The 22,242-nt window shown below is 34.0% G+C and overlaps 1 protein-coding gene across 1 annotated transcript in view; it reads right to left on the bottom strand.

Moving 5' to 3' along the window:
- LOC129745090 (uncharacterized) overlaps positions 1-22,242 on the bottom strand; it is a 167,398-nt gene that overhangs the window by 28,697 nt on the left and 116,459 nt on the right. Inside the window, exon 3 of the mRNA XM_055737925.1 lies at positions 7,655-7,805. Within this exon, the coding sequence (XP_055593900.1) occupies positions 7,655-7,805 (151 nt within the window). The remainder of the gene's footprint in view (positions 1-7,654; positions 7,806-22,242) is intronic.

Raw genomic sequence — 22,242 nt, 5'->3', positions numbered from 1 at the left:
ATGCTAAGAATTATGAAACTGCTCCCGCAATTTTATAAAGTAATGATATTCTCAAATCAATATTTTCAACTAGATTTTGAAACTGAGCTTTGAACTGAAGCTGAATCTTAATTTTGAATTTGTATTTCGTATCTGAGTTTTGAATTTTGAACCTGAATTGAAATTTAAAATCCTGAATTTGAAAATGGTTTGCGAATCTGAATTAAGAAGTCCTACTAATAATTTTAAACCAAGAAGCGAAATTATAATCAGAACCTTCTCCAGACATCGTTCATTTGAATTTGGTTTTTGGTTTTCAGTATGAATTCATTCTTTATATATTGGTAATTCAACCCATGAATATGAATGAAAATCCCGAATGGTGAAACTGTTTCTGTCTGATTTTCCCATTTAAGATCACCATTATAAAACTTTCTGAAGTTTAAATGCTGTTTTAAAATAAATAGTTAAAATTTCCAATCAAAATTTTAAAAATGGTTTGAAATTCTTTCGTTGTGTTCTTTCATACTCCAAAAATGAGTTATAAACATGAAAATTAATCTGACTTTAGTTTGAAATGCAAAATCAGGATTCGGGTCCGAAATTGGTCCCAATAATGATCCGAACTGAAATTCAAGAATAATAAACTAGATACACAATCCGAAATCCGATCACAAAAAAAGAATTTTTGTTTAAATTATCAAATTTCGAACAAGAACGTCCGAATTTTTTTAAAGTCTTTATTCGTACCAATTCATATTAAACATTATCTAATTGAAGAAAAACAAGTATGCCCATTAGGATATTCAACAGTAAAATAGCCTGCAGAGCAGTCATTAAATAAAATAATCCCATTAGAATTTGATGAAATATTATTCCAAGATCGGCGTTTTGCTTTAAAGTCACCAATAATAAAAAATTTAGATTTTATGTTTGTAGATTCAATTTATCGGCCTAGCGGTGAAAAGTGATGTCCTTTTTAGTAGGGACATCTAAAGATTATGAAGTTTTTTTTATATAGGTGGATAGAAGGTTAGATGAAAACGAAAGATGTTGAAAATGAGCGGGTAGAATTTGCTTAGAAGCATATCATCACATATCAAATTTTTGTTCCTCATGGGCCTACTACTATGAAGCGGTAGATACAGATAGAGTTGCATCTACCACCACACATTAGTAGGCCAAGCGTGGTCCGCCCCACAAGGGAAAACTTGCAGTGCGGACGAACAAATAGATGATATGTGATCGCTCAGATATACTCCCTTTAACTCAGAAACGCCTCTATCGATGTATAGTCTTCTCAGTTTGTTATCATCGCGCTTTTTTGTTACATCCGGGGTTTGGATGTACGGTCAGTACGGTCGATAGTCTGATAGTGACCTATCACCGATGCTATGATGTCGTGTTTTTTATTTCTTTTTGGCCAAAGTTATTTTAATTTTATGAAGGATTAATCACCGTAATTTATATTTGTAATTTATATTTATATTAATATTTGTAAAAATTTGATATGTGATGATATGCTTCTAAACAAATTCTACCCGCTCATTTTCAACATCTTTCGTTTTCATCTAACCTTCTATCCACCTATATAAAAAAAACTTCATAATCTTTAGATGTCCCTACTGAAAAGGACATCACTTTTCACCGCTAGGCCGATAAATTGAATCTACAAATATAAATTACGATGATTAATCCTTCATAAAATTTAGATTTTATTTCCAGTGAGTTTTTGTAAATCTCCTTTCAAAAATTTTTTCTTTTCACCGCCACATTGAAAAGGCAAGTATGCGACAAAAAAATATAATTTTCCCCATAGAAGTTTCTAATTCAATTCCAATTTTTTCTAAGACTTTTATATTGAAAGAAGGAAGAAGTCTAAATTTGATACGACTATTGATGACAATAGCTACACCCCCACCTTGAGGATCAAGTCGATCATTTCGCAAAATTTTAAAGAAAGCATTGTTTTTCAAGTTTTTGTCTGGCTTTAAAAAAGTTTCAGTGATGGCAGCAATATGTATGTTTTGGGTTTTTCATAATATTTAAACATCTCTTTGGATCCATGAGGGAGTCGCAAAGTCATAATAATTTTGTTAGCATATTTGAAAGAAATTTGGAAAACCTCAAACATTGAATTTGCTTTCAACATAAGTTGCATCATTTCCTTTGAATTTTGATGCACAAATTTTAATTCTTCCTCAGTAATCTCACCCAAATCAACAAAATTGTTAGGGTCAGAGAATGAAGACCGCGAGGCAGATTGTTTGCCGGTCTGACGTGTGAAGACGAAAAAGAGGAAGGAGGAGAAGAAGAAACTGTTCTGACAAATTTGGGATTTTTCCTTGAAGCATTAATTTTTGCCCTAATGGGACAGTCTATGAAATTTGAGGAATGATTACCTGCGGAATTTGTACACTTGAAAAATTCTGATTGTGGTTTATCACCACCAAAAAGGCATTTAGATTTTTCATGATCGAATGAGCCGCAAAGCATGCATCTGGCATTCATTCTACAATTTTTAGTGCCGAAATTACGTAATATTTTGAAGAAAATTGGTTGAAGATTTTCGAAAAGGTTCAAATTTGACTCGACAATGAAACACTAGACAAACTTTTTCAAAAATTTGCAACTTATTCACCTGATCCTGGATCCTGAAATGGATCAAATAAAGCTCAGGATCAAAACCAACACTAGGGGGAAGTGTTCCTTAATGCGCATGTTGGGTAATATGCGCATACAGCCGATTGAAGATATGGCTGGAGATTCAACGTATCTAATCAGTGCAGTTTGAGGGTAATACGCTATTGAAACATGGCATAAAGAAATTTGATTGTTACACAGAGCCAAAAAAATTAAAAAATTCAAACAAGATTTTTGTCAGTTTTGTTATAATATATTGAACTTTAATTATCGTGCGTACAGATTCTGTGAACAAAAATTTTAATGGTTTTTCTTTCTTATTCATCTGGAAATCGGAAATACAACAAATTAAAGCTTTTGACAAGGTTGTAAATGATAAGATATTGGAATAAGAAACTGGTTCTGAATGCCCATATCAAGGCAGGTTAAATGCCTATATCAAGAAGAATAGATAAGTTTAATAAATTTTTTACTTTTTATCATTGAAACATTAAATATACGCTCAAATCACGATCTTACAGCGAAAAAAGAAGAACTTCATACTGATCCGATAAAAATACGATATGAACAAAATATTACCATGAAATATGGCTAGAATATGGCTAGTTATTCACCCATGTATAGAATTCGTATAAGAAGCAAACACAGGGGCTAATTTTGTAAGCAATGATTGATATAAAATAATTTTCCTCTTGACTTTATGCAGAAATGTGGAATTTTGAATGGTCGTACTTTTACCCCACATCATTCGAACTTTTGCCAGTAAGTAAGAGTACGTTTCGATTGCAGTTAGGCATTTTCACTACTGCTATCAAATGCGTCGATCGAAGTCGAAGTCTGAAGAATCAAATGCTGTTCTTGGTTTTTTGGAAAACAACCGGCAAAGTTTTCTAAAAATAGGATAGCACTAAGGTCGTACTTTTACCCCACCATACTCTATATGGCAGACCTAACTATGTTTCATGCAAAAGAACTAGTGATGTAAAAAGTTTCACCAAAATTTCAGCCTTGACGTATGCTTAACATCCGTTTCTACCATTTTCAATTAAATAATTTCAAAATATTGCAAGTGTAAATGAAATACAGCTAAAAATATAAATATGCGCATTTAACCCGCCAGTTTCGGAAATCGGCTATTTTCACTTCTTTTATTATAAAATTATTTTCACAAAAACTGTAAGAGATTTTAACAGAAAAATTGCTCTAACGTATTTGAAACAGATGTCCGCTCATGTGTATATAGTTTTCAGACTCCTATCTTTTGGAATATGGGAGAAAATGAGTGCTTTCCTTAATATGCGCATATAGCCCGCCTCTCCCCTAATGGTATTATTCGTGTTGGTTCTTTTCCTCATTTGAATTACTTGAATCGGAGAAAATCTAACAAAGATTTTAACTAAGTTGTGGTCTCATCCGGTGTCTGATCGCCGGTTAGACCACGAAATACAATTTTGAAAGGACGATCACTTCTAGTGTCGTTCGTAAAAAAATGGTGCTTTTCATTATTCAAATAATTTAAAAATTCTTGAAAATCATTAAAAGATTCCGCCAATATACTGCCGCTCATAGCAAGTCCGTCCCATTTGCGTTTTTGTTGATTTGAGAAAACAGCAATTGAATTTTGTTACTTATTTTGAAAAATTTCGTATTTTCCTTCGGTTTTGATGGCAGCAATCAACAGCATTTGTTACTTACGTGACAAACAAATACTTTTGTATCATTGCTCGTTGAAAAATGCCAAAATTTGGTTTATTTGTGATGAAAATTATACTCTGGGACGCATATGCGATTATTTTCATGGTAGGCATCTAGTAAAAATGATAGCAAGTCAGGACCATCCCATAGTCAACTGCAAACGCTGATGAAAAAACAAGGCTAGAAGAGAGCTTGTCTTGAACAACTTTGGCCAATTTTAACCAGACTACCGGATCTTTAAAGAATATATGGGAAATACCCGGTCTGGTCCGGTTGCCCGGATATCAAGGAAAAAAATCCCGATTTTTTTTGAATTTTTTTCACAAATTTCGCAAAATACAAACCAAAAACTCTATTTTATTCATAAAATGTATTATTTTTGGGACAAATTACTTCGGATATAAAATAAATTAGCTTCGCATACAGTTTTGGAATAGTAAAAAAAGATTTGAGCGCCCGCCATTGATGTTTCTTGATAATAAATCTGTTTTCATGTGTTTATTTCTTACCTTTTCTCTAGCCTTTTATAGGAAAATATTTGGATTTTGAACGGATTTGCCGGTTAAGGCCCGGTTTTTGAGATTAAAATTTAGAAATCCATTGCCCAGGAGATTGCCTTATTTTTGGGTGAAAATGATCGAATTTTCCCGGCCGGATACGTTCAGAAATAACCTTAGAAAGCTTAATGTAGGGTATGAAGACAATTGTAAGTTAAAACCTTTTTTGCGTTATTATTTTATACAATTAAAATTTTATGTAGAATGTTCGGAAAAATAGCAAAAAAGGCGACTAATATACCCTTCCCTCTCCCTTCAAAGTCCGCAGGGTTCGGCCAGGGCACCTTCAACATTCTGCGGGAGCAAGTTTTTCAATTTAATAGATTCTATAATCTTAGGCAACGAATTGGAAGACTTAGCTTCTTTTGAAACTACAAGTCAGGAAGTGTTACATCTTCTAGAAAAGAAGGTGGTGCAATTCACAAAGACTGTTATTTCATAAAACGGAGAGTTGACGAGTAGCGCCAACCGAAGTTTTAGGCGACTGTTTATGCGAATGCGAATGTTCGAAAAAATAGCAAAAAAAAATCACTTTTTTTTATAACATGTGAGAAATTTCTGTAACAACCGGGTTACAGTAGCAACGTTATATTTCAAAGCACACTACATGGTCGTCTATCACTTTAATTATTGATGACACTTGTGATGATTTTCTCGATGGGACCGACTTGCGATCATTTATACGATGGGAAAAATTTACTTGAGGTTTTTTTCAATGTTCATCAGAACAAAGTACTCAATTTTTTTTTCTCCTAAAACAACCGATAATTTTAAGGTGATTCCACGGATAAACTCATAAATGATGAAAATGCAAATGGGACGGACTTGCTATGAGCGGCAGTATACGAGCAGTTCCCCTTCGATCGATCTGAAAAGAAATCTTCCCATCCTTGACGGAAGTGACGATTTCTTTCCGAAAGGCATTGTAGTCCGAAATCGTGACCGTAATTTGTGGAACCTTTTCATTTTTAAGAGTATAAGAAGAAGAAGGTTTCTTAGTACTCTTAACAGAATTAAATATGAATATTTCCTTATCACCGATGTTATGAAGGACATCGAATGAATTGAGAGTTTAAAATTTTTTAGGCGATAGACCTGAATTAGGTTCGGCAATCCATTTTTTTCCGATGACTTCTCCATGCTGAAAAAACAGAAAAATATGAATAAAAGAAAATTAAAAAAATTCATTACTGAAAAGTGCTGATTGAAAAATAGGTAAGGATAAAATAAATAATGTAAAATGTTCCTGCAGGCTCAACGGTACAGATGGAAGTGCGCCCGGAATTATTCGAACCTAAGCTTACCAAACATTTTTCCGCATGGATGCATGGAAAAAAAAGATATTTTATCTAGAAACCTTACAAAATCACAGGATTCTATTTTAAAATTTAAAACCCAAAATCCGGGTGAGTTTGGGAATTCTTAAATAAAATCGAGAAGAAAAACAATATTTGTTTTCTTTATTGTTTTGATAACATAATCATCAGCCAGTTTTCAATCATATTTTAGTTTTCCAAAAAATCATTCATGATAATTTGGATAGTTTGCTCAAAAAATTAGTCTTGAATTCATGATTTAAAATTTTGTTTGATTTTGCTTATAAAGTAAATACATCCGGACATCAGGCAAACTTAGTTTGATCTTTATAAAAATTCAATATTCGGGGTTAAATTTGTTGATAGAAATTGTGAGTGTGACATTTTTTTTATTAATACTGTATCAAAATTGTAGACCTGGGATAGGATTTCAAGGCATTGGCCCTAGTTCTGAGTCGAGCTTGTTGCTTTAGAATCATTTTTAGTCGTTCAAAATTTGATGAGAGATTAAAATTTTGAATTTAGAGAAGAATATTTCGTTTGGCCTTTTTGGGACCTTAATGGGAGGGGGGGAGGGGAGTGTTAATCCCCAAAGTCTACCACCACCACCACCAGCAGTCACCAATTTTTTTATGGGATTTTGAACCCATTGGTTTATTCATCCTACAGAAGTAGTTCAAATCGTCGATGTATATACATGATAGTGAAAACTTTCTCCACATGATGGCGTGGTGGATGTGTCGCCTTTTTTTTAAGAGATAGGTATATGGGTTTTATAACTTTACCTATTTTGACGAAATCCAACTTTTTCAAACAACTAAAAGTTTATGACCCAAATATAAAGGATATATCAAAATCGACCAACACTTACTGCTGTAGCCATCTATTAACAAACAACGAGAACTTAGTTGACAATTTATCAAACAAAACTATTTACCCTCCCAACAGTGTTCATATCTATATGCTTCGGGGTGTTTATGTTCCAGGAAGATTCCCCAAAGTCGCTGTAATTTATTATTCTCTGAAACAAACGACGCCATCGACGACGTATTTGGTGTGGTTTAAATTTTCACTCTAATTAGCGAAAACATCTTAACGAGAAGAAGAATCATCAACTAGTTCCACTAGGTATAACATCCCCATTTCCCTAGCCTCTCGTTCGATGAAAGTTATTGTGGTGCTCTGTTGAAACTTAAGCACCACACGGTCTGTCGGTCGATTGGTGTAAGTAAACACGCATTTAAATAGCTCAATCAACTTAGCGACACAAAACCATCCTCGCGGTGTGGTTTTTGACATGTCACCTGATGAGGTCTTCGGTGATCCCGAAACTAACTAGCACTGTAAACAGGTAGACTCTTCTTATGACACCAGGAGGACTACACTTCCAGGAGGACCAGCTAGGAGGGGATTGGAAAACGGTGGAACCGGAAGAGGGCACAGAGGGTGTTCTGGTTGACTCACCTCACGTTCGGCGATCCGCTTCTCCAGTGTGACATTGTAGTCTTCCTGGATGCGACGCTGGAGCTCCTGCATGTACTTCCGGTCCGTTAGGCGCACCACGTTGGTCCCCATCAGCTTCTCCAACGTAGCCGTCACCCGGGGAAGATTCACACTGTTGAGTTGTGCGATGTATTAGGTTGTGGTGCCAAGTCAACCGGAAGCCACGAGTCGTCGTCGTCGTCGCCGTTTTGTTTTTGTTGGGCGCCACCGAAAGCGTGGGAGGATTTTGTGGCCGCATTTTCAGGGCGTGAGCATGTAATGAGAGAAGTAAAGATTTGCTACATTAGTACACGAGACCAATCATCAATCACGCTGCCTGGCTGACTACTTATAAGACAACATAGAAAATTCCAGATGGTGCTGAACATTTGATAAGTCTCTTACCTTCTGCTCCTGCTAGAAAAACCGCAACCGATAGGGCATTAGTAAAAAGCAAACATCTCTCGATTGTAAGGTTAGGTTAGGTTTGTGATTAGGATGGAACTGAATCCGTTGCAATGCCACCACACTACATGGCAGCATTAGACTAAGCAAAGCATGGCTCGTTAAATTGTAGAGCCGGAAAAAAGGCAAACAGCAGCAATTCAATCGATGAATAAAAGGCTTAGAAAGGTTATTTCCGAACCAACAACAAACCCAGCTCAGCCTTAGGAAAAGTGAGGAAGGTGAACTGAAGGGAAATCAAGAGACATTTAATCGATAGGGAATATTTTGGTACAAGTTCATAGGTTGGTATGCTCAACAGGGATAGCATACATTCGATTCGCCTATCAGCTGCTTTTCTAACCCGTACAGTGTCGCAACGATATGAGGTGCGAAAATGCACTGATTGGTGAAATTTCTTATCTTCAGCTCTAAGGTTTTCTGCTTTTAAGTTAAGTAAAAACTAAAATATATGTGTATAATTTTTGCCAAAGCAGTGAAAATTTAACAAACGTCCAAAGTCCAAATTTGATTTTTAAACCGATTTGCTGTGGGGATTTTTGATAAATAAAAGTAAAAAAGGTAATTCCTGTGACGATTGCCTAAATTGTTCTAAATTCTGGAAAACAATTGATGATTAAAAAATACACGATGATTATTAAAAAAATACACGAGGGATCGAATGATCTACATCATTTTCTGATAAAATGAATTTGAATGCCTCATTTTGCCCGATATCATCTATGTTTTTGGGTCAAAGCTAGAATTCCGATTGTTGCAATTTACCTTTACTACAAAAAAAAATCATATAAACCATAGTTATTTTCTTTTTTTTCGACGTGTTTCGATCACCGTTTGATAACACTCTAGGATTTTGTTGATCGGTGAACTTTCACCCAATTCAATGTTCCGAAAATCAATCATTTTCGATTAGCCATGCTTTACTGCATTCAGAGCCAAAAAATCGAAGCAGTCAATTTTTCCTTCTTCAACCAAACCATGTAAACAATCATGCATGACAACGACACTTCTGTATTTGAAATATTCCCGCAAAACATGATGTGGTCAAGAAGGACAAAGACTATCAGCAACAAATTTCTCGATGGTGATTGCCTTCCTTGATGGTTTTCAACCTTCTAGGATCACAACTGATATGTATCAGTTTTGAGCGATGCGTAAAGATTACAATATGATTTTTAATTTTTCGCTTTGCGTAGAAGAACAAAATCATTACTAAGTAACCGCAATGAACTGTCCAACATGTGAGACGGTTTTTTTCAACTTGTGGTACAGACCCCGTTCGATTTTGGCAACATGCCCGTACATTTTGTGTTGCCAAAATCGAATGTTGCCAAAGTCGAACGGTTTTTTTTCCTCATCTTGTTTTTTAGTTATTTTTATAAAACAACCATGATTATTATCAAAAACGTTGTTTTCAGTAAATTTCCGACCATTTGTAGTAGTTTTTAAATTTTTTCATCATGTTTTTGATGCATTATGCACTTTTCTTGTTTGATTTATAATATTTTTTAATTCTGTCATATTTGCTGTTTTTGTCATTCTTCGTCATTTTTCAATTGTTTTTTGTCATATTCAGTCTTTTATTTGAATTTGTTTTATGATGTTTGTCTGAATTAAATTGGTCCTGTTATAACGAAAACTAAAAGGTGATGTTGTTTCTAAAAACCGTTCGATTTTGGCACATGTGCCATGAGGTGTAAGTATTCTAGCTTGAAACAAATCCTGATTGCTTTTTTGAGCGATTTTCCGAACATTGCTTTCACCGAACAATATTAACAAAATCCTAAAGCATACTTATTTACGTAAAAATGTCAACTGATAAGATTGGTGTACTCCAATTTTTATTTTTACAACGAAAAAGGGCTCATCTTGCCTCTATTCCCCCTAAACTTTAGAAATTTTTCATTGCAACGCAGTCAAACAAAGTGTAATCCAACAAATTTTTCATCATAATTAATCATTTTTGGAAGACTTATTCATCCTCAAGCTGAATCGAATGATCTACACTGCTTAGCGTTAAATTGAGGAAAAGAGCCTCAACCATCCTGATTCCTCTCAAAATCAGGCTATATGAACCTAGCATTCAGTTTACGAGAAAGGTCTCATTTCCTTCAATTTCTCCTGAATTCATTCATAAATTCTTTCAACATGTTTTAAATATCCAAATGAGAAAGCATCGGCGATGTTCAACAAAAAAAAAAAAAATTAAATCAGGCAATACACTCACTGTTCATTCTAATGATAAGCTTTGTCTAGAACTCAGTGTTAATGAGAGCAATCCCAATTGCTCCAATTTTCCCTAGATTCATACAATTCACTTAAAAACATTTTTGTAACAAATGAGAATGTGTCACAATATGCACAAAACTGATTTCATCATGTATCTAACTAATTTTTGAATGGAACCTAGTACACCGCTAAGCATTTCTGATGAAGAAAGCCTCAATTGTCCCTTTTTTCTCTAAATTCATACGATATCTTAAAAAAATCATTGTTAAAATTGAAAATGCAAAAGAGCTGTACATCAGTATGGAATCAGAAGTAAAACTCAATGTTTCCTTGAATTATGACCACCGTTTGCGGTCAGTTAATGAGAGAAGCCTCAATCATCCCCATTTCTCCATAATTATGCAATTCCTTTGAACTATCATTGTTACAAAAGAAAATGCAAATGAACAGGAGGTAAAAACATGGAATCAGGTGTAAAACTTACTGATTTATCATATAATAAGAGCTGTTCAGCGCTCACTTGTTGAGATGAGCCTCATTCGATCTAATTTTCCCTAAATTCATGAAAATTTTAAAATGAAAAGTCTTTGTAACAGAAAATTTTACTTAGAAAGTTACTGTTGAATCGACGAGAAAAGCCTCAATCATGTTTAAACCAAAATCAATTTGCATGCAACAAAATATCGTTTAAGTTTTGGGAAAGAGGGGGCGATTTAAATTTAAATCTACAGTGTTCTCAGCAAAAGTGTCCAACTTTGCTGTTCCTAAAACTCTCTAGAACTAATTATATATCAAAAATCACTAGCAAAAAAGTTATGGTTGAAAGGCTGAAAATAGATGATAATTTTTTAGAAGAAGTCATAACTTTCAAATGGTTGTCGATACAATAATGACCAAGTTGTTAGAATTGGTACAAGCTAAAAGCTTTTCTCTGACATTATAGCTCTGAAATGGATATTACTAAAAATATTTTTTTCATCTCGCTACTAGATGGTTTAATCATAATTTCAAAAAATTCATTTAAGGGGGGAGCAGGGTATTTTTTTTCGTAGAAAAATATTGAAAAATGAGCCGGTGACGGAGCACTGTCGAGGATGCCTTTTAGAAAACAGGATTTGCGGTGGTCACTGTATCTCAGCACAGAATCATCTGAAGTCAAAAAATCAGAGCAAAATATTTTTTATAGATGTTTTTCCCCAAAGCAAAAAAAAAAAAAGAAAATCGTTGGGGTTTGGTATTTTATATGTAGAAAATATGTTCCAAATTTGAAAAGAAACGGTGAAGTGGTTTTCAAATGACGATGTCCACTGACTTTAAAAATGTTCTTTCGAGAAAAACGCGTTTGAAGTTTCTGCTCTAGAATTCTTGCAGTATTAGATAAGAGGAGATAAAGGCCTATAATTTCTACAGTTCTGCTTCGATTGACTTGAAAATTTGACACACCATTCTTGAAATGTTTTAAAATAAGAAAATAAAAAAAATCGATTTTTTTTAAAGTGTTAGACCCTACTCCCCCCTTAATAGCCCTTGTAATGTTGATTATATGTCCTAAGGATACCCTAGTTCTAAAACGCATATATTCGGCAGAAATTAGTTTTTATCGCCTTTTGTATGTTTAACCCTGTGTGCATCGGTTTAAAAATAAACTTCGTTTGTTAAATAAAATTTGGACATCATCTTCGATCCTCTTTCAGACAGAAATTGAAAATACGTCACTAAAATGCAACCGTTTCCGCCAAAACTTGTAAATCGACTGACTGTTGCACGAACATTCGTTTTTCATCTTTTTTCTTCTTCTTACTGTTTCTAAAAGGGTCTTTCACATACACAACAAATAATATTAAATTTGATGAATATGTTGGACAAAATGTTTAGCCATTTTTTATTTAGTTCTGATATGGTTCATCTGTATCCTACCATCTCCTTCGCCCCTACTCTTCGACTTTGATGGTAATAAGACTGCTTATAAGATTTTGGTTCGCAGTAAGCTGCGGTCGGGTGCGGTCGATTTTCTTTCACGATCTTGTCTCGTCGCGTTTCCAGTGTTTATTTTTACAAAGAAACAAGAAACATCATTAGAAGGGTCAGTTGAAACTTTGCATTTGATTTATAAAAACGGTCACCAACACTATACATTGCTCGAGGGCAAAATCAAAATTGTGCTAATCTGAACGAATCATATCCATCAACTATTCAACACCAACATCCAAGCTAAGTATTTTAGTATTTAATTTTCAAGTATCAATGATATTGATAGTTGCTTTTTAACTAATTTAAGTAAATAACAAAATAGAATAGTTTTTCAAATGGAAGAAAATGATGTGTTCTTGTACTTTTTGAAAATTTCCTTTTAAAATTTGAATTTATTCTTTTAAATAACACTGTTGCATTTGTAATAATTTGTTTTTCGAAAAACGTTCATTACAGTGAAAAGTGATATTTTTTTTTTGTTTGTCACCGATTTTGATAAGTCTTCTTTTGCACTAAAACAATCTAGTTTGTTTCAGAGTTTATATGAATTATTTATGGCGCGACAAATAGCAGAATATATCAGCTTTTTTTTTATCAACTACCCATTTTCTCCAAAATTATTCGATAAAATGTGAAGAGTTCCTTTTTAACTAAGAATTAGTTGCCACGTTGTTTTTTTTATGAAATTATTTCGTGTTCGATTTCCAAATCATCGACGAAAGTTTGAAATAATCAATTATATTTAACTTCTTGAAAAGAAGCGCTAAAAAGGATATTTTGAAGAAAATTGATATAGTGAAACGGTAAAAACTACTAACAAAAGTGATTGAAAGTTTAGTTCGTTTTTTCTTGAAGTGTGTTTGTACTTAGTCAAGGGACTCAAGGTTGTGTATAATGAATGGAGTTTGTACCATCAAAACACTTAATGTTATCGTGATTTATAATATTTGTAAAATGCAGTATTAGAATTGTTTTTTCACGTTTAGATTAGTGAACCTTCATATAAGAGAAGCGACATCTGATCCCTCTTAAAATAAAATATGTGGCAACATCGCCGAAATCTTGTACAAAAAAACCTCAGCACTGATTTCTGGCTCAATGTTCAAGCTCTAAAGTGAACGCTCCTTCAATCCAACAAAACAACATTGAACTCGATGCCCGAAGGATCGCCATAAACGGTATGAATGCCTTGAATTTCGTTAATAATCAGTTAGGTTTTTAACTAGTAACATAATTCACCAAAGCATTGAAAAAAATTACACCCGATCATAAATTCATATGTCCAGCTTTAAAATTTTCTGTTTGAACTATAACAACAATCACAATAGCTTCCTTGGTTGAGTTTTCGATAAGAAAGGTAAAAGCTCTACGACAAAATGCTCGGTTCGATTGGAATCGATTTTGACAGTTCTTTTGTATCGATTGGAATTTTGTGTTTGAGACGTCGCTTCTCTTACATGTAGGTTCACTAGTTTAGATCAGCTATTTAAAAACCTAAAACCTCACTTTCAAAATCATTCGAAATCAAATTTATTTGAAAAATTAGAGGAATATTTTTATGAGGCCTTTAGTTAGAATAGGGATTTGAGTTAACGGATATGAAAATCACTTGCTCTTTTTATTTTTGTCAGCACTTATTCGATCAAATGGTACAATGCAGTATAAACAGGAATTTTAGGAAATTAGAAATGGTAATGATACAAAGTGTTTGAACCTAAGAATGGATCTTTCAAAAAACATTTAATATAACAAATGAATTCGATACAAAAGACTTTATTGAACCATGCAGCTTATTTCAAAGCTGGATACCTTTTAATCTTACCAGGCCTCTAGGATTAATCAGGAGTTTCAATAGGAAACTTTAGCATTACAGGAGTGTAGGAGAATAGGTTTCAAGTGGCCACATCATTTACCAAAATGATTTCCATGTCACATTACCCTAACCCCCAAACAATCAGCGTGAGATTTGTGGAGGGATGGCGTACAGCCGGTCTCCGCAAAACAAATCATCACATGTGCTGAACTTCCTTTCCTCTATCGACTACACGGACTTGGCCGGCGTCGTTATTGGTTTATTTGAAAGTATGAGATCCTCAAAACTGTACAGTGAGATTGTATTGCTTGTTCCCAGCAATCTTTCATTTGGTTCATTGTGCAATATTGATTATCTCGGGCCAATCACGGAGTGCAACCATTATGCCATTGGCCAGAAGGGGCCGCAGGTGGACCGTAGTTGATAGCAAGCTCAAGCTCAAGCTCAATAAGACTGCTTATAAGATTTTTGAGAAATGTTTTATTCATCAAATATTTCGTATTCTTTCCATTTCCCTTTTTTTGAATTCTGCAAGCATTTTATTTTAACTTAATTTTTTTCCAAACAGAAATATTATTTTTTTCCTTTTTTCTAAATTGAAATGGCTTTCAAATATTCAAAGCGATCTTAAAACGTTTATTTTATTTTTGCCATAGAATGCTATATAAATTTTACGATATGGTATCTTCATTATTTCTATTTCCAATCTTCTCCTTGAACCCTCAATTTCTAAATTTCGCCGTTTAAAACTTTTTTTTAAATTCCATTATTTTTTATTTAAATTTTGTAATTAGAATAGCATTTGTCACCAAATTTTGTTTTTCTGAATTGTTGTTAGAAACCTTAGAAGCTTTCATTTTTCTAATTCGCATTGAAATTCTACAGTGGAAAAAAAATGATTCAGCTTCGCCTTCCCATCGAAGTGCGTTCAATCATTTTTTTAATTTTATTTTTCTTATTTCTTTTTAAGAAAGTGAAACTATTTTTCTATCAGAAACATCGCCTTTCCATCAAAGCTTCACGATTGCTTAGTTTTATTTATTTGAATATGATTTTCAAATAAAAACATCCATTTGCTTGATAAAACCATAAAACTTTTTGGAAACACTGTAGCTAATTTAAAATGGCTTCGTAATGAATGTATTTTCTCTTAGGTAATTGTATCCTTATATAAATTTGGAGATTAAATCAAAGGATTAAACACAAAGGACTGTCAGCGAGTTGGGTTAAAGTTATAATTGAAGGCAATTTCAAAATTATGTAGGGGAGAGTGGGGATACTTGATCCCCTTTTCTTATTTTCACAATATCTTTTTGGAAAAATTTAGCAACTCGCCGTCTTTGACATTTTCTGACAGCTTGTAACTTCAAGTTTCTATGCTCCAAAAATTAGAACGATACTTGAACCCGTTAATGAACTAGAAGCATTTTCGTGGGAGTAAAAAAATTGTGATTTTTCTCAAGTTAGGGGAGACTTGATCCCGTATTGAAGGAGACTTGATCTTTTATTCAGGAAGCCCTAATCCTTGTATAAAAATCAAACAAAACCCCAAGATAGAATGTTAATTGACTATTTTGGTGATGTTTGTTCTCATTTACAATTTATAGCAGACATAAGAAGAAAATTCTATAACTTTGTCTCAACGCTATTAACATTGCATACTTGAAGGCGCTATTTTTTATAATTAAAAGAAAATTAATTATTTTTGCTATTTTCTTCAGACAATTGTTTGATAAATATTAGTTTTTGGATAAATATTAGTAACTTCGTAATCAGCAATCATTACGATCAATTCAGAAGAAGAATATGCCGTTTGGAAGGGGGATCAATTGTACCCAACTCTAGGGGATCAATTGTACCCATAATCAACATTTTAGAAAACTTTTTCTGAAAATAGTTGAGAGTTTTCCATTGCTTTGAAAATATGGCATTATGAAGTAAATTTTACGCTCGAACGATTGATACATTGGAACAAATTTTTTTTTCATAATTTTCCCATGTAAGGAACATTTTAAAGTGATGAAAAAAGATATTCAAGTTACATTTTGTGAAATTGTTCAAACAAAGTTCAATTACTCAAACAATTATTTTGTTAAAATTTTTTAAACTGCAAGCATTGTTATTTTGCTCATTTTGGCACATTTTTCTAGAACATTTGATCTTTGTAAGACATTCCAGTTTCGAGATATAGCTAAGGAATCAAGTATCCCCAGGGATCAAGTATCCTCATTCTCCCCTAATTATAGCAGGAGTGAGCAACATTTTGAAGTGGCGATCCAATTTTAATTTCAAATATTGCCAATGGACCACACTTAAAATATTGTTCAATTGTTTAGCTTGTTGAGTTTTAAGTCTTTTTTAATAATGACATAACGAACAAAACATAACTGAAAAAGTGAAAATAAAACGAATTCATATGTTTAAAAACAGAATTCCACACTGTTTTTTTCTTGAATATATGGTGAATTAAATCTGGTAAAATTGTATAGATACATAACTAAATAAATATTGATCATTTTTGAATTATTTGAATTACTTATCGATTTGATCTCTTTTTTTACAATTACTCATGCTTATAAAAAACATGATTTGCTTCCCTGTTTCGTCAGAAACGAAAATCTTTAATAATCTTTCTATAGTTCATAAACAGATACGAACCTTTTTCTAGGAAAATCCCCTTTTTGTTCGAACTAGTGGTACTATTAGTCATCACTTCAATCAAAAAGCTTTATGGAGCAAAATCACAGTGATGACTTATGGTGCATTACATTTTTTTAGGATATCATTGTCTTCTTAGGTTGGACGTAGAATCGGTATTGAAACTTATCGAGTTAAATCCTGTTTTCTGTGCGCATTTTCGAAATGTTTTTTCGAAAAGTTTTTTCGAAAAGTTTCTTCGATTTTTCTCCACAAACCGTGAACGTTTTTTTTTTTTTTGATTTGAGGTTTCGTATAAGATCATTGCATTGTTCACGTTGATCAAGGTTTTCAAAAGGAAAGATATAATTTCACAGATTTTGCATTTTTGATCCTATTTTTTTAATATTTCATGGATTTTCTTAATGTAGTTAAGATACTACTGGGATAGCCTTTCTTAAGCTCATTCATGAAAATCTTATGACTTTGGTTATGTGGATTGCTTATTTTCAAGTAAAATGACTTAGTTCATCAATGTTTGACAACATTTTTCAATGTAATTTCTGATAAAAGCTTTACAAACAACTGTCACAAACTTTTAGGTTTGAATCACAGAATCAACTTTTTTCCCAGCTTGTCAAATGAGTACCTGATTTCTCATTGTTTACATTTTTTTTTGGCCATGGTCCGCTGAATAACAGCAATATTAAGATTGTTTAATGACCGCACAGTATCTAAATGTCTTTGACGCCCAAATCAAATGGAAGTTAAATGATATGTGCCACAATAGCGTTTTTTCACGTAGATATGAGTTTCTATAGATTCATCGCATTTGGTACTGAAAAAATGCGAAATTTCTACTCAAAACCTGGTTACAGATAGCAGGTTATTCCTGATGTTTTTTAATTTGAAAAATCATAACATCACAGTTGCTTTTATTTTCAACTCAGAAGATTAGATTTGTTCAATCATTTTTCGAAAGGGAAATCCTTTTTTGTTAAAATTTATGTTCGTTTTTAGTAGAAATTTCACATTTTTTATCAGTTTTAAATAGGATGAATCTATCTATAAAAACTCAGATCTACCAGAAAATAACGTTATTGAGGAACATATCGTTTAACTTGTATTTGATTTTAGAGCTAAACACATTTCGATACTGTGGTGCGGTCCTTGATCATGCTTAAAGGGTGATACGGTCAAAATTTGGTCAATATAAACTTGACGTATTTCTTTCAATTTTGTATTTAAAAAACCTGAACACCCCTCATTTTGAAGGTGTGTGTGTGTAGAATGTTGCTCCTATTTTGATTTTGGAATTCACTCTTCAGTTGTCAAAATGCCGTCCAAGGAAGGAGAGCAGCGTATCAAAATTTCCGAGCTGCTCGCACGCAAAGCTGGCAAAATCACTAAAAGTTGCCAGCTCAACCGTCACAAATGTAGCTTAAGTGTTTGACGAACGTTTGTCGACAGCCAGGAAGTCTGGATAGGGGGAAATCGAAAACCGGAAGCCGCTGAGACGACAAAGAGAGTTGCCGGTAGTTTCAAGCGAAATCTTAACCTCTCTCTCCGAGATGCCGCAAATAAGCTAGGTGTATCGTCTACAACCGTGTATCGAGCCAAAAAACGAGCCGGACTATCGACTTACAAGAAAGTAGTGACTCCAAATCGCGATGATAAACAAAATACGACGGCCAAAGCGCGATCCCGGAGGCTGTACACGACTATGTTGACGAAGTTTGACTGCGTGGTAATGGACGACGAAACCTACGTCAAAGCCGACTACAAGCAGCTTCCGGGACAGGAGTTTTATACGGCAAATGGAAGGGGAAAGGTAGCAGATATTTTCAAGTACATGAAACTGTCAAAGTTCGCGAAGAAATGTCTGGTTTGGCAAGCCATCTGTACCTGTGGCATGAAAAGCAGCATTTTCATATCTTTCGGGACTGTCAACCAAGAAATTTACGGGAAAGAGTGTTTGAATAAACGTCTGCTGCCTTTCCTGAAGAAACACGGTTGTTCCGTATTTTTTTGGCCGGATTTGGCATCTTGCCATTACGGTAAAAAGACCATGGAGTGGTACGCCGCTAACAACGTGCAGGTGGTTCCCAAGGACAAGAACCCTCCCAACACGCTAGAGTTCCGCCCAATTGAGAAATACTGGGCTATTGTCAAGCGGAACCTAAAGAAGACCAAAAAAAACTGCTAAGGACGAGCAGCACTTCAATGCAAACTGGCTTTCTGCGGCGAAGAAGGTGGAAATGGTGGCTGTACAAAATCTGATGGCAGGGGTTAAGCGTAAGGTCCGGCAATTCGGATTTGGAAAAGCGGAAGCCTAACTGCACATTTTTTCTGAATTTTATACTAATTAAACTTGAAAAAGAAATTTAATTTGATTTTTAAAATAAACGATTTCACCGATTTACACGCATTTTCCCTTGACCAAATTTTGACCGTATTACCCTTTAATGTTGTTGTAATTCAGCGGACCAAAGGTTGCCAAAAAAACTTCTAACAATGAGAAGTCAGCTGTTCGTTTGACAAGCTGGGAAATAGCTAATTTACTTTTGTTTCCAAATTGGAAATTTTATCGATTCATACATGACTTTGATACGAAATTTAAATTTCACTACACAAATTACAATTGCACGCAGATTTATTTGAAAGCGGAATTGCAGATGGTAATTAGGAATAGGTTAAGGAACTAAATTTCCAATTTCTTAAAAGCAAAATCCGCTTCAGCACCCATAAGAAATTCTTCTCAAGATTTGAATCAGATCAGATCGAGATCTGATAGAGAAACTTCTCATCAAACATCCTGTTCCCGGCTTCCTTGTTTTTACCAATAAATGTTAGAAGCAATAACGTTTGTTTTTAATCTTCAATTGTCCCAGACATCGCACATTTCCGTTTCGATCAACCAGAGGTGCAAAGCATCGCATCATTTTGCATGCAGCGTTCGACTTTTTCCCGACCAGATCAAACTAACTTTATCTTCGGAAGCGTCGGCTTGCGAACATAGCACGCCGACTTTTGATTGCAAATGAACGCATCGCAACGACGCTGTGGCACGATTGGTTCAAATGACTGCATCTCTTAAGTTCATTCCGATGCTTTGCGAACAGTTTGGTAGGGAAGAATGCCACCTAGTGGTAAATTCCTGGCAAAAAAAAAAAAAAAAAAAAAAAATTGCGAACAGTTCGCCTACTGATTTTAAGGCGACGTCAACCGAAGGATCCGTTCGTTTGAACTCATCGGGGATAAGTTCAAACAACCTTATCGAGATAGGGTCGTTTGAACGTTCAATTGAATGTTCACTTTTGAACGTTCAATTGAATGTTCGTCTGATGCGTTCGGCAGCCTAAGGCAAGACGCCGAGCCGTGTTTGGATGGGATGGATTATTGATATGGTGCATTGCTTGCGTGTGATGTTCGGTCGTCGCTCGACGATAGAGGGTGTCGGGTGTCTTGTAGCGCGCGGACGACTTGGTAAAGAGAATGAGGCGCAGCTACAGTTTCATTTAACGGTGCAATTTTACTGAATAAAATGCCCGAATAGCAAAGACCATGGTAATAATATATCGTAACAATGATTTTGAATTTAACAGTAAACTTCATAGTGATTTCAAAATATTTATCAACCGGTTTAAATTTTGAAAATACCATGATTTTTAAAGTTACCGTGAAGTATATCATTAATTCAAAATATTTCAAAGTTGCAAATATTTCAAAAACACGAACATCGTACGGTATCACATTGAAATTCTTGTGATTTTTATTGTACCAGTGTTCTTCATGGTTGAATGATAATCCGAACCACGCGAAAATTGGTAATTTTTTGCTTTTTTACACATTTACATTTTTTCGTGTAATGAAAATTTTGGCGCTCTAAAAACGTCACTTTCTCTCGGAGGAAGTTAACTTAAATTTAAATTTTCGCGGTCGGAATCAGTGAATCCGGACCAAGTCGAAATCAAGCTGATCGGAATCTGAACAGAAAATGATGGCTTTAAATTCGGTGATCTTGGTAAATAATTTTATTATTTATTCATTTATATGTAGGCTAACTAAACCGAAATTTTTTTTATTCTAGAAGCTGACGGAAATTCAAAGTTCCCCATGGCCAACTTTAGATGTGGGCCGTATACAATGGCTGCGACGTGGACAAGATAGACGTCCGAGGCAAACCGATATCAAACGGATTTGTGGTCTGGTACTTCATGATGTGCAGGAATCCAGCCTTGTCCCAGGATCGGGCAGAAGATGCGGTACAAGAGCCGCCAATGTTACAGTTTAGAAGCTCCGTAGTGCAGATGGTTTTTTATAGCTTCTGGAAAGTGATGATTTTTTTTTAAACAAGACGAAAAATTTGAATAAAAATTGAAGCAAACAAATGAAACCTGTTTATTTCATTCAATAGTAAATATGAATTTAGAAGAAAAAATAACTGAAAACAATAATTTTTACCATGGAATTTCACGGTCCTGGAATTATGATAAATTGTGAATTAAAATTGATGTTCAAGATTATTGAACGATTGAAATTCAAGGGAAAACAATGAACTCCACAGTTTCTTTGAAAAAAGTGGAAGCTGTAATAACCGTTAACTTTATCGTTTTGAGTTTCCAAATGTATGGGAAAAAGTCGATTTTTTCATTGTTAAGTTGCTTAACAACCCCCTTTTTTCATGGTAAATTTTGCTAAAACCATAAATTTCACTGTCCAAAACTATGAATTTGACAGTTTATTCAAGGTTTTATGTACCATGATTCGCATAGTTTCAACTATAAAATTCATGGTTGCGTGATTTCAGATTTTAGATTTAGATTCCAGATTCAGATTTCAGATTCAGATTTCAGATTCAGATTTCAGATTCAGATTTCAGATTCAGATTTCACTAGTTTACAGCATTTTTGAACTCAATAAACTGAAGGTCATTTCCAATGTGAAATCGGGCGCTGAATCCGAAAATGAAATTCAAAAAAATCTCAGTAGAACCGTTTTTGAGTTATGCTCCAAATATGAAATTTCGGAAAAATTAAAAAAGTTCTTTTACTTAGATTAAAATATCTCGGACGGCATAACAGTAATTTTAAATCTCTCTTTTGCATATTGAAGGTGAATAAGTTTTCTATCGATCATCTGAACACTGTTTTTGCGTTTGACCAACAGTATTGCTGATATTAGTGACTTTTTGAGAAAAAAATTTATAAAAAACGCATTTTTTTAGAGAAAATTTTGTTTCAACGAAAGTTTTAGACCCAATGGTAGCATTTTAAAAATCTCATTTTCTCTTGCGCTTGAATGTCAATTTAAAACAAAGATTTCAAGTGGTTATTTATCAAAATCGGTTGAAAATTGAAGAAGTTATGGCTACTTTACCATAACTGTAATTTTTGCAGTTTTTAATAATTTAACAAACCGCAGTACACTTATCATAGTATAGGAAGATTGAAAC

This window comes from Uranotaenia lowii, chromosome 2 (assembly GCF_029784155.1).
Source record: "Uranotaenia lowii strain MFRU-FL chromosome 2, ASM2978415v1, whole genome shotgun sequence".
Classification (NCBI taxonomy): domain Eukaryota; kingdom Metazoa; phylum Arthropoda; class Insecta; order Diptera; family Culicidae; genus Uranotaenia; species Uranotaenia lowii.
This window is presented reverse-complemented; position numbering and strand designations above follow the sequence as displayed.